This window comes from Vidua chalybeata, chromosome 23 (genome assembly GCF_026979565.1).
Source record: "Vidua chalybeata isolate OUT-0048 chromosome 23, bVidCha1 merged haplotype, whole genome shotgun sequence".
NCBI lineage: Eukaryota > Metazoa > Chordata > Aves > Passeriformes > Viduidae > Vidua > Vidua chalybeata.
The window spans coordinates 3,624,683-3,642,794 of NC_071552.1; the positions used below are offsets into that span (position 1 = coordinate 3,624,683).

Below are 18,112 nucleotides of genomic sequence, written 5' to 3' on the forward strand. Positions count from 1 at the left end.
TGTGTTCCCAGCCCCTCACCAGCCAATTGTCTCTTTCAGATGTTCCTAAATACTAGAATATCAGAAATATTTGCTGTCCCAGTCAGCGTGGGCAGATCAATAGGAGCCCACCTGTGTTTGGGAGAGCAAAGTCGGCGCTGGGGATTGCAGGGAGTGGGACAGGAGCCCAAGTCCCAGGCTCCCCTCAGCCTCCCCAGCACACTCTGTGCAGCAACTTTCCATGACAGGAAACATCTGCTGGGAGGCAGGGCTGGGTTACTGCAGGGCATTGGCCGCCAGAGTTCCCCAGCTCCAGTGACTCCAAGCATGTGCGAGTCATTTTGGGATCTTCCCCGCCCGCCCCTTCCATGAGAAACACAGAGACTGAGGCTGCCTTTGAGAGCAGAGGGGGACTGCAGGGGAGAGCCTGAGCAGGCAGAATCGCTGATTTTGTGCTCCCAAAGAGGGGACAGCTGAGCTCGGAGCTGTTTGCCTCCTGCCGGCTCCTGGGAGCCGCGTGTGTCACAGCGGGGCCGGCGGCCGGAGCTGTCTGGGCTCAGATCTGGACATTTGGGAGCTTGTGTTGCCCTGCTCTCACCTGCCAGGGCTCCTGCAGGGGATGCCCACAGCAAGAAGCTGCTGAGGCTGCAGCAGGAGAGCACAGAGGGTGCCCAGCAGCACAGTCACCCCGATGAGCCTCTCTGGGAAAAGTGCTCTGGAGGGCAAATCCTCGCTGAGATCCTCGGGGCTGCCTCGGACGAGCTGGATGTGGGCAGGAAAGCAGGGGAAGGCACCTGAACTCACCCAAACTCCTGCCAAGCTGCACCCCTCTCGCCTTTGGACATAAACAGGGAGCAGTGGGAGCAGGAAGAGCAGTCAGGAGTGGAGCTGGGGAGCTGTGCAGGGCCGAGGGAAGGAGATGGATTCCCTGCTGGAGTGTGGCTCCCTCTGGGATCTTTTCCTGGATCAAGATCTGCCATGGCTGCAGTGGGACCCAGAGGGACTTGTGAACTTCTCTCGAGGAAATGCCAGCCCTGGACCTGATGAAATCCCAGCTGTGAGTGTCTCTAAACTGACCTGTTTGCACCCTGGCAGAGCTGCCGGGGCTGAGCAGAGCCTCTGGTAGGACAGGCTTTAGGGCTGAGCCCAAAGCTCAGCCCTGCAGGGATTGTAATCCCTTTTCCCCACTCCGTCCCCATCCTGTCTGCTTGTTCCTGGAAATCTTGGGCTTGGGCTCTTGCTGGAGCCCATCTCAGACCAAGATCTTTTCCAGATGTTCAGGCTGGGAGTTTGGTAAGTACAATTGATATTTCTGTCATCAGCTGGTTGGCAGGTTTTACTCAGAGTGAGATCCCTTCCTCTGGGCCCAGGGGGCTGGAGCAAGTGTTGGAATATTCTGTTTCTAGTCCACTAAGCTGCTGTGAGGAACAGGGAATGCTTTTGGGGGCGAGGGGTTGTCTGTGATTTGACAACCAACATCAAATCTGCTGTGATCTGACAGCTTTTGGCAGCGCTGTGAGGCTGATTCTAAATAAACTCTGTATTCCTCCCACCCCTGTGGCTCCACCACCATTCTTAAGCAGAAACTGCCTTTTCTAATCTCAGATTTTTGGGGGCCCTTGCTGGAACACTCCCACATTTCTGCCCTAGGAGATCAGTGCCTCTGGATTGTTGGATAAAGAGGGAAAATGTTGTACCCCAGGTGGCTTCTTCTCTGCATTTGTGGGAGAAAGAACATTGCAGATTCTCTGGCAGATGTGGATTTGCAGCTGCCTCTCTTCTGAAGCCTGCAGAAGGAGTTGTGGCTGTGGGGAGCAGCTGGCACAGGGTGTGGAGGTGTGGGGCTGTCACCACAAACCCCAGAGAGGAGCCTGATGTCCCTCCAGCCCCGAGTTCCCTGAGGCCAGGGCACAAAACAAGGGCAGGACACGGTTCAGGCCCTGGGAGAACCTTTCTGGAGGATTTTGAGAACTGAGAAGTCTTTTGAGAAGTGAAGTGGTCTCGCCGGGGAGAGGGGTGGGCACGGGGAATCCTGAGCTCTCGGTGACAGTGGTTGCTGAAGCTCCTCTGGCAGGGCCAAACAACCCATTTTGTGGGGCAAACCCCCCATTTTCTAGGGTGAATCCCCCATTTTCTGACTGAACCACCTGTTTCCTGGGGTAAATCCCCAATTTTCTGTGCTGAATCAGCCATTTTCTAGGGTGAATCCCCCATTTTCTGGGCTGAACCACCTGTTTCCTGGGGTAAATCTATTTTCTGTGCTGAATCCTGTTTTCTGGGGTAAATCCTCTGTTTTCTGGGGCAAACACCTCATTTTCTGTGCTGAATCAGCCATTTTCTGGGGTGAATCACCCATTATCTGGGGCAAATCCCCCATTTTCTGTGCTGAATCCCCCATTTTCTGTGCTGAGTCAGCCATTTTCTGGGGTAAATCACCCCTTTTCTGGGGTAAGTCCCCCATTTTCTGGGGTACATCACCCCTTTTCTGTGCTGAATCCCCCATTTTCTGCACTGAAACATCCGTTTTGTGGGATAAATCCCCCATTTTCTGTGCTGAATCCCCCATTTTCTGTGCTGAATCTCCCATTTCCTGGGGTAAATCCCCCATTTTCTGGGGTACATCACCCCTTTTCTGTGCTGAATCCCCCATTTTCTGTGCTGAATCACTTGTTTTCTGTGCTGAATCCCCCATTTTCTGGGATAAATCCCCCATTTTCTGTGCTGAATCACTTGTTTTCTGTGCTGAATCCCCCATTTTCTGTGCTGAATCCCCCATTTTCGGGGATAAATCCCCCATTTTCTGTGCTGAACCATTTGTTTTCTGTGCTGAATCCCCCATTTTCTGGGGTGAATCCCCCATTTTCTGGGATAAATCCCACATTTTCTGTGCTGAATCACATGTTTTCTGTGTTGAATCCCCCATTTCCTGGGGTGAATCCCCCATTTCCTGGGGTGAATCCCCCATTTCCTGGGGTAGCTGCACGGTGGCTGGCATTAGGCAGGTGCCTGAGCACACGTCCTACCTTGGACAGCGTGCAGGCAGACAGAATTCCTCTCTGCTGCAGCCTTTCCAGCCTGGACTTGCTCTCCCAAGCCAGGTTCTCCTCTTCCTCCCACTCCCTGCCCTAAAGCCCAAACCCTCCCATGGCTGGGCTGGGCTGGGAGCTCCTAAATGCTTTGCCCCCCCTTCTCCTGGTGTCCCCGAGGTGTCCCTGTTTTCCCCACTCGGTGTCCCAGCTGCCCTGGCTGCCCCTCTCCTCACCAGCCCTTTTTGTTTGCAGGTGCTGAGCCCCACGTACAAGCAGCGGAACGAGGATTTCAGGAAGCTCTTCAAGCAGCTCCCGGACACGGAGCGCCTCATCGTAGGTAAGGGCAGCCCTGGTTTTTAAAAGTGTTAAGTTTTCTTTTATAGTTCTTTTGAAAGTTTTAAAGTTCTCATAAAACGTTTTTTAACCTTCTGATAATGTTAACATATCTCAGAGTCAGAGTTCCCACACAATTTCATGTGAATAGTTTACAGATTCACATATTCACATATTTACATATTCTCATATTCATAGAATAGTTTACATATTTCTCTCTCTGTGGGTGGAGAGAAATGATTGATCTTTAGACAAGTGTAGTTAGAGAAGTGGTAATTCCATCCTCCAATCCATGGTCACCTTTAGAATTCTATAAATACCAAATGTTTGAATAAAACTGGGTCTTTTTCTCTTTTAAACTTACCAAACTTCTGTGTGCTCATTTTATGTCCAATAGTGACAGGTAAGGGCAGCCCCCGTGGAGCTTTGGGGAGGAGAGCAGCACATATCCAGCCAGATTTTAGTTCTTGGCAGAGAAATTCATCCCCTAACACCAAAAACGAGACAGAGGAGTCCTGTAACTTTATTCCAATAAAGGCAGAGGCCATGGGGCATTTCCCTTGGGGTCTCTCCAATTTTTAGGGGATGCAGCCTCCTTTTTATCCCAATTTCCCAGGCACATTTCCCTCTCTTTTCCCCACTGGCTGAGGTACTTGAGAGGTTCAGACTTCCCTACTACAAACACCCTTCTAATGTGTACCCCCCCTTTTTTTTTTGTCTTTTCCTTTTGTTAATCAGTGGAATTCCTATGGAATTTATGATTCTTCCCATTGTTTCTTTCATCTCTCAGTGTCCAATTTTATCAGCAGACTCACAGTTTGTTTGGAAAGACAAATCTCTCTCATTCTTTTCATCCATTCATCAATGGGATCCTTCCCTTTGTTTATTTTAGCTCTCAGTGCTGGGTTTATCTCCCAGCAGACCCACAGTTCCTGTGGAAAGAGAAATCCCTCACTCCTTTCATCTCCAGACATTGCCACTGACAAGCCTGGAGCACAGGCAGAGCCCCATTTCCAATGGGTTTTGCATTTTCTGATGGGTTTTCCTCATTTGGTGGGGGATTTTGTGATCTTTTCCTCCCTTTTTCCTCCCCTTTTTCCCAACATCCCTGCTCACACATGACCGCCCTTCCCAAACCTCACCTCGCAGCTCCTGTGCCTTACATGAGTGGTGATCCCCTCCTGTGCCCCACACTGCTGGACCTGGGGGGGAAATGCACAGTGACGCCGGGAGGCAGAAAGGAAGAGACAGATGAAATCTGGAAACAGCACGTGGGATGCTGCAGAGTGAGCAGCTGATAAGGCAGGATCATCAGTCAGGGACAGAGATTGCCTGTGACAAGCCCTGGGAGGAAACAGCCCAGTGGGCAGGCAGCAGCTGGGGCTCAGCTCCTGCTGGCCCTGCCTTTGCCTTGCTGGGTTGATTTCTCTTGATGCTCATCCTCACCTTTAGGCTCTCCTGATGCCTTATTTTGGGCTTGCCTAGAAACAGAGGCCAGACAAAGTTTAAAGCATATATTTATTAAGTGGTTCTATTTAATGAAGGGCCTTGAGGTACATTAAGGGTAGTCAAAGCCTCCCCAGGGGGCTGCACCCAAAATGGTCACGAGTTTTTCAGACAATTATAAGTTTGGTCCATTTGCATATCAGGGGTTAATTGTCCAATTACAGCTTCAGGTAATGAAGTCATATTCCCCCAGTTTTCTTCCCTTCCCAATTCTTTTTTCTTCTGCTGTGCCTCTATTTAATGTCTGCTGCTCCACTAAACCCCAGTTTATACTTTGTAAACTAAACTCACTCCACTTTATAAACTCCACTCCACTTTATAAACTAAACTCCACTTTATACATTTTGAGGCCTGAGGCTGTAGGGTGTCCTTGAGTTTCAGGCCCAGAGGAATTATTTTGTCTGACTAAAACGTGAAGAGCTAACTACACTTTATATGGAGCATAGAGTCATGCACTAATGCAGCACAGGATTTGAAAAACACAAAAATCTTAAGGCATCGGTGGCATCTGTGGCTTTTCTGCCCCTCACTGACCACGTGCTGTCCTCCCACAGATTACTCATGTGCTCTCCAGCGAGACATTCTCCTGCAGGGCCGCCTCTACCTCTCCGAGAACTGGATCTGCTTCTACAGCAACATCTTCCGCTGGGAGACACTGGTGAGGCTCTCCCTGTGCTGCTGGCCCTGGGGCTGTGCTCACAGTGCCTTTGGAAAGGCTCTTCTGCTGCCTTCCTCATCAATTTCTCCCTTTCCTGGTGTTTTTCCCTGCCTGGGAGACACTGGTGAGGCTCTCCCTGTGCTGCTGGCCCTGGGGCTGTGCTCACAGTGCCTTTGGAAAGGCTCTTCTGCTGCCTTCCTCATCAATTTCTCCCTTTCCTGGTGTTTTTCCCTGCCTGGGAGACACTGGTGAGGCTCTCCCTGTGCTGCTGGCCCTGGGGCTGTGCTCACAGTGCCTTAGGAAGGGCTCTTCTGCTGCCTTTCTCATCAATTTCTCCCTTTCCTGGTGTTTTTCCCTGCCTGGTGCAGCTGACAGTTCGCTTGAAGGACATCTGCTCCATGACCAAGGAGAAGACAGCACGGCTCATTCCCAATGCCATCCAAGTTTGCACTGACACTGAAAAGGTACATCCCACACGGCTGAGGCCACCCCTGTGTGGCTGGCAGGGCACTTGGGAGTGTGGGGGATTCTTCCAAAATGGGAAAAGGGCTTGTGCTGAGCTGGGCTGAGGCTGGAGCTCAGATGGGGGGTGTGGGGCCAGGTGAAATACCCAGGTTTTGCAGCAGCACGTCTCTAACAGAGCTGTTTCAGTGCTCACTCCCTGGTGAGAGCCTCTCCATGAGCTTCACTCTGTGCTGTATGCACGGCTCACTCCAGCTGGAGCGTCACCCCAAACAGCCTTGGTGTGTTCTTCTCCTGTTTTTTGGCATTTTCTGAGCTGACTTTTCTCTCCCTCTCTCCCCATCCAGCACTTTTTTACTTCCTTTGGGGCTCGAGACAGGACGTACATGATGATGTTCAGACTCTGGCAGAATGCTCTGCTTGACAAGGTACAGAGAGAAAGCTCAGAGCTGGGCTGGGATGGATGTGGGCAGGAGCATCACTTCTGACTGAACAAACACCTAGGGGCAGCAAACACAGGTGGTTTTGGGCAGCAGGGACATTAAACACAAGTGTTTAGGCAGAGCAAGCTCATGACTGCAGATGCAATTCCCTCTTTTTGCAGGGAATTTTTTTTTCTTCTGGTGTTAATCACCCCTTTTCTGGGATAAATCACCTGTTTTTTGGGGTTAATCACCAATTTTCTGGGGGAAATCACCGATTTCCTGGGGTAAATCACACACAGTAGGTGCCACTCTGCCTCTGCTGAGGAATCAGGGTCTCAGGAGGGAATTTTTTTTTTTTTTTTTGGAAGTCTGTAATTCCACAGTGGAAGAGCCCTCAAGCAAGCAGTTCAAAAAGCAGCAGGAATAACTCACTGTGCAGGCAGAGCTCTCAGTAGTGCTCCAGGAGTGTGGAGGTCCAGACAGGACAGAAAATGAGTGCTCAGGGCATCCCAAATCCAAGGGAGAGCAGCTGTGGGTGCAGGGTGCCCTGGGTGAGGGCTCAGTGGGCTGGATTTTAAAATAAATCTATAAAATTTAGATTTTAAAATAAATCTAATAAATCTGCTCCTGCTGTGCCAGAGGCCCTGTAAATCCTGGATTTGATCCGAGTGTCTGTTCCACAGTGGGGAGGGGATTTCTGGCCTCCTGCAGCACTAACCCTGATGTTACAGTGCTCCCAACATTTCGGGGTGTCCTGGCTGGAATTCAGACCCTGCTGGAGGAATGAGGCACTCGCAATACCCTGTCCCAAAAACTGGGCTAGGGTTTAGGAGGAGAAAGGATCACCTTGCCTTGGGCAGCCTGTGTTTGTAACCTGAGCAGCCAAGGAAATTCAGAGCCCTTGCTCTCAAGGTCAGGGCAAATGGGAGCTGAGACAGAGGGTGATAAACACAGGAAGCACTTCCAGAGCTCTTTTTTCCAAATGTGGGATCCGTGGCTGGCAGGAAAAGGGGAGAAAGAGCTGAGTGCAGTTTTCCTGATAAGACATGGATGTGAGTTGATGTGTGTGGGAAGGAGGTGGAACAGTCAAGATTTCTCTGGATCAAAGTTCCTCATCAGAGGCTTTTTTTCCTCCCATGCTTTTGTTGCTGCTGTGGGGAGCTAGATTAAAAAATTCCTGCCTTATCCCATGCAGTTACTATGGGAAGAAATTCAAGCCAGCAACTCAGAAAAAGTTCACTGGGTTTGTTTCCCCTCATTACCAAGAAATCTTTGTCGTTGGTCATAAGTTTCTTCGGGGTAAAAATCCCCTTTCATCCCTGTACCACATCTTTAAATCACAAGTTTTCCTGCCCCATTTTTCAGAGCCTCATGTCACAGTCATGTGCTGATCACTGACCTGCATCCCTAAAATCTGGGCTTTTTTCAATGCTCTGGATAATTAATTTTCTCTTTTTTACTTTTTTTTTTTTTTTACTTTTCACAGGGGTGTCTGATGACACAAACTCCTTTTGATTCCAAACTGCAGCAGGAAATGTTTTTATTCATTGCTGGTTTAGATCGTTTTCCCTGCAGCTGGGATCCTTCAGGCAGCTTTAATTTAAAAAATTGAAGGGGAGAGGGAAAAAAAAAACTCTTAAATAAATCTTGGGGTTTAGTGGAGCTGCAGACATTAAACAGAGGCACAGCAGAAGAGGTGGGAAGAGCAGCTGTGGAGGGAAATGCAGTTTAGTGCTTCCATATATATGCATATAATGGCATATATTATATATAATTATATTTTAACATATATATGATTATATATTATATATATAGTATATAATATACTTGTATATATTTTGTGTTACATATAATGTGTAAAATTATATACATAATCCATTACATTTAATTTATGTCTTATAACATTTATTATATTTGAGTATCTTTATAATAAAATGATCCATTTTTATAAAATGTATTGAGAATATATTATTTTGAAATGAATATTTAAAACATTAAAATATCACTATAAAACATATAAATTACATATTTATATTAATACAAATACCACTATAAATATATTTATATATAAAATATATAAATATGTATAACATATGACATATAACATATAATATATAACATATAACATATGACATATAATATACAATATACAATATACAATATATAATATATAATATATAATATATAATATATAATATATAATATATAATATATAATATATAATATATAATATATAATATATAATATATAATATATAATATATAATATATAATATATAGTATATAATATATATTATATAATATATAATATATGATATATGATATATAATATATAATATAAAATATATAACATATATATAATATATAATATATAATATATAATATATAATTAATATATCATAATATATAGTAATATATAATATTTATATTTTTATATATAAATATAACATATACATATATAAATATATATATGACATATTTATAATTTTATAAATATGATAGTTATTGTGTTTCTAATATTTTACATATTGCACATATCTACATATACATATATAAATGTAAATATAAAATTATAAAAAAATATAAATATAGAACTATTAAATAAATAAATAAGTGCTAAAATTAAATATTAGTAAAGTCCATAAAATGGAATTTCACAGAGCAGAGCCCAGAGCAGGGCTCTCACCTCAAGTATGAGAATCTCGGTTCTCCTTTCAGGGCAAGGCCTGTGCTCCTGGCAGTGCTAATTGCCGTTTTTCAGTGGGTTTTGGTATCCTTGGCTGCACAGATGTGACCTTCTGTCCCCCCGTTGCAGCCTCTGTGTCCGAAGGAGCTCTGGCACTTTGTCCACCAGTGTTACGGCAACGAGCTGGGGCTGACCAGCGATGATGAAGACTACGTGCCTCCTGACGATGACTTCAACACCATGGGGTGAGTGTGGGGGGCTGAGCCCTCTGCCAGGAGAGCAGGGTGTCACCACAGGCCCCCGGCTGGGTTATAATTAGCATTGACTCCATGATTAGAAGGAATCTAATCTGCTAATCTAATCTAATCTGCTCCAGAGCAGCCTGATAATTGCTTTATAATACCATTTTATATTATATTATTCTATATTTATTAAGAAACTCAGTAGCCCTTACGGCCAGTCCGATCCAGCTTGGACCTAATTGGTCAATCCATCCCAACACCATCCAGTGTCCAATTAAGAAATCACCCTTTGGTAAACAACTCCCCACGACACATTCCACACGTGCACCACAGCAGGTGCAGCAAGTGGAGAGAAGAATTGTTTCTCATTCTTTTCTCTGATCTTCTCACAGCCTTCCCCAGGAAAATGCCTGGGGAAGTCTATGCCTGCTCTCTGTGCCAGAGAGCTGCTGCCACAGCAGGGTGTGCTCATGCCCCAAATGCTGCCTGTCCTGACAGATCTGGGACCTGGCAAAGTCGGGGCTCTGGAGTGTGTGATGCCTAAAAAGCTGGGAGTGGAGCATTTCCTCATGGAAGCTGGTGGTGCCTTGTGCAGGCTGGCCTAGAGCAGAGCTGGGCAGAGCTACAGAATAAAGCAGGGATTTATTCAAAGGATCTCCTCCATGGATCCACCTTGGGCAGCACCAGAGCCCAGCCAGGGCTGCACCCAAATGAACCAAAATGGTCCCAAAATGCACGAGCGCTCCCGGGGGCTCTCACTGGGATCAGCTCTGCTCCATTTGCACCTTGCAGTTCATTGTCCCATTCCAGCTTTAGCCCAGGCACTCCCATCCTGCTTGTTTTTCTCTCTCCAGCCCACGCTGTTTGTGCTCCTGGGCCTGAGGTTTGGATCATTTGTCCTTGGTGCCCAGCTGGAGCAGGAATTGTTTTGTCTCCCTGCTCTGTGCACAGAGCTCACCATCCCATAATGTGAAGCCCAGACCCACACACTAAAACAGAATCTGAAAAATAGAAAAGCTAAAACTTAAGGCACCACTGGGAGGGACTGAAATGCCTGCTGAGCCAGCTGAGCAATTCTAGAAATGCCAAAGCACCCCACTGGCCACAAGGCCAGGCAGTGTTGCATGGCCAGAAAATGCTGATGCCTTACAGTCCCAGTATAAACACCCTAAAAACTGGGGCTCGCTCTCTTCTGCACTGAGCCATTCCTGCTTCTGGACAGCCTGGAAACCTCATAGAAACATTCTCACTTGCTCTGTGTGTGCAGCTGTAGCTGTTGTGAGAGGGGTAACCATAAAAACCTGTGTTCTCTGTGGCGTCCCAGCTACTGCGAAGAAATCCCCGTGGAGGAGAATGAAGTCAACGACAGCTCCTCCAAGAGCAGCATGGAGGCCAAGCCAGAAGCCAGCCCTCAGCTGCCAAAGAAATCTGTCACTGCCAGCACGCTGACCTCCACAGGCAGCAGTGAAGCCCCAGCCTCGGTGAGTTTTCTCCCTCTTCTGGCAGCAGGAATTTTTTTTTCCCCTGAAATCCAGCACCCTGTGGGTCGTATGAGGTTTGTTCATCCTCCAGCTCCTCTTCCACTGCTGCTGATTTCAGTCCTTGCTCAGGGATTTTGTCACTGGGACTCTCAGCAGCAAGAGCGTTTTCCTTTCTATACTTCTGGATGAAAAGTTTTGAATATAAAAGGGTTATAATTTCTTCCCTGCCTTCAGTTATTCCCTGGAAAACACTGTGTACCCTCCTGGTATTATGGCAGAGCAGACCTTGTTTAGATATTGCCTCAGGTTCTTTCAGCTTGTTCAGGAGGAAAACCAGTATTGGACAATATTGTGTTTGTCTAAATAAAAATCCTGGTGGTGTCCAGAGCTTGGACACTGATTTTTTGAAAGGAGGTTTTACAAACAATGCATGGCAAATGTCCTCCTCTCTCTATTTAATTTCCAGATATGTCAAGGCCAGATATTCAGAAATCAGCTCACAGATGTGAGGTATTTTGAAATAAAGGCCATTTGCAGGTGCTGATCTTGCCCTTGTTGTGCCCTGTCCTTGCTGCAGTTCGATGGAGTGCTCCCAGAAGAGGAGGAGGCAGTGGCAGAGAGTCCTGTGGAGAAAGACCTTGGCATTGCCAACATCATGGGAGAGAAGATCGACATCATTGGCCCTGTGAACTCTCCCTCCCTGGACTTCAATGACAATGAAGACATTCCCACAGAGCTCAGTGACTCCTCAGACACCCACGATGAAGGTACGTGGGGAAAGGCCACTCCATCAGGGCTACTTCCAGCCTTGTCCCTTCCTTCCCCATGAGGGAGTGGGGTGGTGACAACTGAAAGCCTTTTCTGGACCCTGCAGATGCAAAGAATTCCCGTTGTGGGCTGCAGAAAGTGAATGTGTTTACATTTCAGGATGTGCCTAAAAATTCTGTGTGTCCCTAAAATAAGCTGTGTAATTAATTATCCCTTCTGATGTCCCAACTTCTTGCCCTGGGGTCAGTGCAGGAAAAGGGTTGTGTTGCCTTGTGCAGGCTGGCCTAGAGCAGAGCTGGGCAGAGCTACAGAATAAAGCAGGGATTTATTCAAAGGATCTCCTCCATGGATCCACCTTGGGCAGCACCAGAGCCCAGCCAGGGCTGCACCCAAGAGGAACCAAAATGGTCCCAAAATGAACCCAAATGAACCAAAATGGTCCCAAAATGCACGAGTGCTCCCGGGGGCTCTCACTGGGATCAGCTCTGCTCCATTTGCACCTTGCAGTTCATTGTCCCATTCCAGCTTTAGCCCAGGCACTCCCATCCTGCTTGTTTTTCTCTCTCCAGCCCACGCTGTTTGTGCTCTTGGGCCTGAGGTTTGGATCATTTGTCCTTGGTGCCCAGCTGGAGCAGGAATTGTTTTGTCTCCCTGCTCTGTGCACAGAGCTCAGCATCCCCTCATGTGAAGCCCAGACCCACACACTGAAGCAGCACAGAATCTGAAAAATAGAAAAGTTCAAACCAGAGGCATCAGTTGAAGTCCTTCCTTTTGGTTCCTTCTGAAATATTGCAGTCCTGGTGCTGTGGAAGCACATTTTTGATCACCCTGGAGGGTCCTGGCTGGACCTTGAGGCTCTCTTTCCCCACAGGGGAAGTCCAAGCCTTTTACGAGGACCTGAACGGCCGCCAGTACGTGAACGAGGTGTTCAACTTCAGCGTGGACAAGCTCTACGACCTGCTCTTCACGGACTCCCAGTTCCAGAGGGACTTCATGGAGCAGCGCCGCTTCTCTGGTGAGCTGCTGCTGCTGCTGGAGCTGCCCAGGCCTGCAGGGGGAAGGGCTCTGCCTTGGAGGTACAATGTCGCCTGCTTGGGTGACATTCTGAGCAGATTTTGGGATAACGTGGCCTGTGCTGGCGGTAGCCAAAAGCAGCAGGACCTGTGTGCCCATTTGTTTTCATCTTCTAACAGCTGGAACAGCTTTTTTTATGGAAAAAGCTGTTTTTCTTATTTTTTATCATCACCTAAGGCCTCATCTTCTGTTCAAGGCTTAACAGAGTGAGGGAAAAGCTCCACACCTGACACGGACAGAGCTGCAGAGAGAATCCCTTGGCATGTCATAGTCCCTTCCCTGTAACTGTAGGCTTGCTAAAGGACGTAAATCCCCAGGCTCTCCCCCTTTCCCTGCACTTGAAAGAGGGGAAAATATTCACTTTTAGGACAGAAGCCCTTTGTTTCACACTCAGCTGAGCTCTAGAGCAGCCAGGCTCCCCAAGGGGAAGGAAATCCCATCCCCAGCTTGGTTATATGGCTATGCCTTTCCCCAGGGGACTGACCAGGGATCCCTCCCCAGTTACTTGACCGCAGTGTTGTTTTGTCCTCTCAGATATTATCTTTCACCCTTGGAAGAAGGAGGAAAATGGCAATCAGACCAGAGTGATCCTGTACACCATCACCCTCACCAACCCTCTGGCCCCCAAAACTGCCACAGTCACTGAGACCCAGGTAGGTGACAGTGGAGCAGGGCTGGGATGCTTGGTAGGAACTTCTCTGAGAGTTATCTTCTTGTCCTAAGCATGTTTTCATTATCCCTGTCCATTTTCCTGTTCACATTTCCTTGATTTAACTTGCTGCCCAGTATCACTGCAGCCGTGAATAGTTAATCTTACAGTGACATTTGGGTTGTAGTGAAAGCAGCACAAATTTCCTCCCAAAAGCAGCTGAGTTTGTGAACAAGGCAGTGTTTTTCTCACCCAAACTGGTGTTTTTTGAGCTGTGCTCAGCCCAGCAGATATTACTCAAGGAAGTCAGATACTGCCTGACCAGTCCTTCTCACAGCCCTGCAGGGTGTTGTGGATTTTTTATTGTGGTGAGGACAGTGAGACGATCTCTTTAAAAAGGTAAAAAAGGGAAAATCTGCAATGCACTGGGAAGAGGCAGGCTGGCTGTATCTAGCAGGGAGGAAAAGCATCTTTCCATGTCCAGAGATGTGTTCAAGTGGCCAAGGGTAAATACTGAGAGTGAGCTTCAGGGATTGCTAAGAGGGAGCCAGGAAAAGGGGTCTGAGCAGCACATTTCAGAGAGGAGGATGCCAGCAGCAAGGTGGGACTTGTGAGGAGAGGTGCTGGAGGGCAGGAAGGGTGAAGGGAACAGAAAGGAAAAGAAAGAGCAATGGGATGAACAAAGGGAACAGCCCACTCTCAGATAAACAAATTTAATTCTGAGTTTGGCTCAAGAACCAAGGCACCCCCTGTGTGTCCCCCACTGCAGAGCTGAGTGGGAATAGTCTGCAGGAAAGCCGTGCTTTGTCCAGGGATCTGTGCTGAACTGTCTGTCTGTCCTCTGGGCGAGCTTTGCTCTGGAGCAAAGGGAAAAGCACATTAGAAGCACTTAAAAGAAGAAAGCAATGTGCTTTTATGGTGTTTAGAATCACAGAATCATGTATGCCAGAAAATGTATTAGCTAGAACTTATGCTAAAACCTCAGGTGGGTCCCTGACAAGGCAGACACCAGAAGAGAGGCTCTACTTGGAGAGGTCCCCACGTGGCACTGTGTGTAACACCTCTGTTACAAAATCCTGGAGGCAGGAGCTGAATGCCCTCTCTAAAATGTGCCCATGAGAAGCACCTGGGTGAAACCCTTGTTTTCCTCTGCCTTCCCCTCGGGGTGAGCTGCTCACAGCAGAGCTGCAGAGGCGGGGCTGGGGCGTGGGGGTGTCTCCTGTTTGCAAAGTGCTGCTGGAGGTGCCAGTCTCTCCCAGCAGCATCCTGACCACACTCAGAGCTGCCTTGCACGCTGTTTTTCCTGCAGACAATGTACAAAGCCAGCCAGGAGAGCGAGTGCTATGTCATAGATGCAGAGGTGCTAACTCACGACGTCCCCTACCACGATTATTTCTACACCATTAACCGCTACACGCTGACTCGTGTCGCCAGAAACAAAAGCCGACTCAGGTACCTCTCCTGGGGAGTGAATGATGGGCAAAAGGCACCTTTGGGAAGGTTTTTTTTTGCTGTTTGGGATGTGTCAGGAGGGGTTGAGGGGGTTATTTCTTTGTCCTGTTGCTGGGACATTCCTGTCACCAAGAGTCGGGGCAGGATTTTCACCTGCTGGGTTGACATCAGTGCAGAGGAGTTACAGCTGCATCAGGGAGAGGATTTACAGGTTTTTCTTGCCTCTCTCTTGGATGCAGGGGTTTGCAGAGCCTGTTATCACTGCAGACTGTGATAAGCACAGGATGAACTTCCTGGGACTAAACAGAGGAATTGGGCACTGGGCAAAGCTATATCTGTGTGACTTCAATAATCCAAATGTCTGCCAAGTGGCCCTGCAGTACTCTTGGGAGAGGCTCTTCCTGCCTTTGGAATGACTTTTCCAGCAGTGCTTCTCCTCTGGAAACGTGAAGGGCTGAGAGCATTCCAGAAATAGCAGTGTACATGATTATTTCCTGGATTTACACTGACAAAGATGGTGAATTGACATCACCCCCAGGAAGCAAAACCAGGGGAATGACTGACCTTTTCCTCCTCACAGGGTTTCCACAGAATTACGCTACAGGAAACAGCCCTGGGGGCTGGTGAAATCCTTCATTGAGAAGAATTTCTGGAGCGGCCTGGAAGATTATTTCCGTCACTTGGGTAAGAGTGGCAATGAGAGTGGGCAATGACAGTGGCACTCGTGTTTCCCTGCGAGTGGGCAGAGTGATCCAGCCTTGGGGTGGCTTACAAAAGGGGCTACCACAGCTGGAATAAATTACCTGCTGGAATTAATCAGGGCATCAAATCCTGCTCCCTGTCCAGCAGTTTGGGGTCAAATTTTGGTAAAAGGGGCAAGGAATGTGGAGCACAAATCTCTCAGACTCTGCCAGCTGATGCCCTTTTTGGGGCTGCCTAAAAACAGAGGCCAGACAAAATCAAGAGAATAAAAAGCAGTTCTATTTATTGAAGGGTCTTCAGGTACATTTAGGGCAGATGAAGCCCCCCAGGGGCTACACCCAAAAATGGACAACTGGTCACAGGTTTCACACTTTTATAAGTTTGGTCCATTTGCATTTTGGGGGTGAATCTGCCAATTACAGCTTCAGCTAATGAAGTCATTTACCCCAAGTTTGCTCCCCCAACTCACTTTTGTTTCCATCTTTCAGGCCTGAGGCAGTGAGGGGTCCTTGATTGCCAGGCCTGGAGAGGAATTGTTGTGTCTGCCCCAAATGGGGAAGCAGCAGCTCACACTGGGTGTGGAGTTTGGAGTTCTACACTAAAGAACTGCAGGGTTACAAATAGATGGAAAATAGAAAATAAATAATAACTAAAACATTAACTAACATAAATAATACCTAAAATATGAAATAAAATAAATTAAGGCATCACAGCAGAGGGCTTAAACCTTTCTCTCTCTGCAAAGCCACACTTCTAATGCTCCCCCTTGGTGCTGCAGAGAGCGAGCTGACCAAAACAGAGAGCACGTACCTGGCTGAGGTGCACAGACAATCCCCCAAAGAGAAGGTGAGCAAGCAATCCACGGTGCGGCGGCGGAAACGCGCCCACGCCCACCTGAGGGTGCCACACCTGGAGGAGGTGCTCAGCCCCGTGACCACCCCCACGGACGAGGAGGTTGCCCATCGAATCAAGCACGTGGCAGGTGAGCAGCTGCAGGGCCTTGGGCATGGGGACAAACAGGGGTGTTGTCACAGAGGGGCAGTGTTGGGGTTGTTTGGGTGAGGTGGAGGGGTGGGTAGAGGAGCAGGGGTTGTGTGGAAATTCTCAGTTCAGTCAGAGAGACAAAGAGAAAGATTTCTGCCAGGCTAAGCCTGGGAAGAAGTCCCAGAGGAATGTAAACAATCTATTATCTTTTATCTATTAACAATCTATAAACAATCAATTATCTTGCTTTCCATTCACATTGTTTTTAGATCTGTTCTACCACACTGACCTAAGTCCAGTGTAACAATCAGGTGAAATGTTTTTACTTTAAGACCAATGGAATGAATGTTCACGATGTTCTCTATAAAAGAGAGAAGTGCTTTTGAATAAAGGCTCATTTTGCCTTCTGAAACCGTGCGAGTCATTTCGCCCGTCCCTGGCTCAACAGCGTCAGGGTTGCCCTTCCCTGTTTCCCATCCCAAATGCATCCCATCTCCTCAGGTTCCACTCAGACACGGCACATCCCTGAGGAGAGCCCCAGTGGCTTCCACCTGCAGAGTGTCTCCAAGCTGCTCCTTGTCATCAGCTTTGTGTAAGTGATGATTTTTTTCTGCTTTCCTTCCCAGCCAGCATTAAACACCTTTGGTTTATCTGTGCTCCTGGAGTTCTGTGCTCCCTTCTCTCCTTTCCCCTCGGTTTTGCCCTTGTTTTAGCCAAGTATGGGTCTGTTCTGGGTGTCCTAAAGGCAGGTCTGGGACCTGTCTGGGACAGTGACAATCAGGACAGAGGCAGCTGTGCAAGAAGAGACGACTCAATACCTACAAGAGAAAAAATCCAACAAGTATAAGCATTTTTTATTTCTTTTACTTCAGGGATGCAGTTTACAGATTTTTAATGACACATAGAAGCTGTGTGTGTGTGGCTAATTTAAAACAAGTGATTTAATTGCTGACACACCAGTGCTGTCATGGACAGTGACTGTGCAAAGCTCTCTGGGAATCACTGGGCTACCCCAACAGGGCTCAGTGTCTGTGAGGATTCTGTCACATCTGGTCAGGCAAAACCTTTCCATGTCTGGTACTGGGCAGTGATTTTGATGAGAGGTACAGCCAGAAAGCAGCTGGACCCTTGAGAGATGAGATTTCTGCACAATAAGTAAAGAAACAGCTGAAGCACGAGGGATTGGAGTGATTTCATCAGCTCAGCAGCAGGATCTGTTTGGTTTGGGTCTTTCCTGCCACACCTTTCAGGACTGGTGGGATGTGCTCTCCAAGTGAGCTGGGAATGGGCCCCTCACGTCCCTGTGGCTCAGTTTAATACCCAAACTCAGTGTTTTTACTGTTCCTCTGCCCTTGGGCTGACAGCAGGCTTCCTTTAGTGCTGCAGTGCTCACTGGGCAGTGCTGTGGAGCAGAGCAGTCTAAAGCAGTAATCCAGGCTTTTCTGACTTGGGCTCAGCTTTTCCTTAAGCTCCACCTGGCTTTCAGAGAGAAAGAGAGGTGGGGAGAAGCTGGGATTTCAGGGCTGAAATGACAGCTCAAGGTGAGCTCCTTTGTGTGTTCCCTGGTCCCAGAGGGGGCACAGATGCTGAGATTTGCAGCAGCACCCAGCCAGTGATGAATGAGGTGGTGTAAGGTTCTGTCATGATGAGAACATAGCACAAAGGTACCAAAGCTTTGTGCCA

The 18,112-nt window shown here is 47.8% G+C and overlaps 1 protein-coding gene across 3 annotated transcripts in view; it reads left to right on the plus strand.

The window, feature by feature from the left end:
- LOC128799145 (protein Aster-B) overlaps positions 1-18,112 on the plus strand; it is a 50,593-nt gene that overhangs the window by 22,195 nt on the left and 10,286 nt on the right. For 2 of the 3 annotated variants that reach the window (XM_053963277.1, XM_053963278.1), the window contains exons 4-16: positions 3,261-3,345; positions 5,402-5,505; positions 5,874-5,969; positions 6,315-6,395; positions 9,207-9,322; positions 10,644-10,800; positions 11,378-11,567; positions 12,440-12,583; positions 13,177-13,295; positions 14,601-14,743; positions 15,324-15,427; positions 16,224-16,427; positions 16,931-17,021. In XM_053963277.1, coding sequence (XP_053819252.1) covers positions 3,261-3,345; positions 5,402-5,505; positions 5,874-5,969; positions 6,315-6,395; positions 9,207-9,322; positions 10,644-10,800; positions 11,378-11,567; positions 12,440-12,583; positions 13,177-13,295; positions 14,601-14,743; positions 15,324-15,427; positions 16,224-16,427; positions 16,931-17,021 — 1,634 coding nt within the window. Of the gene's footprint in view, positions 1-779; positions 1,037-3,260; positions 3,346-5,401; positions 5,506-5,873; positions 5,970-6,314; positions 6,396-9,206; positions 9,323-10,643; positions 10,801-11,377; positions 11,568-12,439; positions 12,584-13,176; positions 13,296-14,600; positions 14,744-15,323; positions 15,428-16,223; positions 16,428-16,930; positions 17,022-18,112 lie in introns of those variants that run through there. The other variant, XM_053963279.1, reaches the window with a different exon arrangement.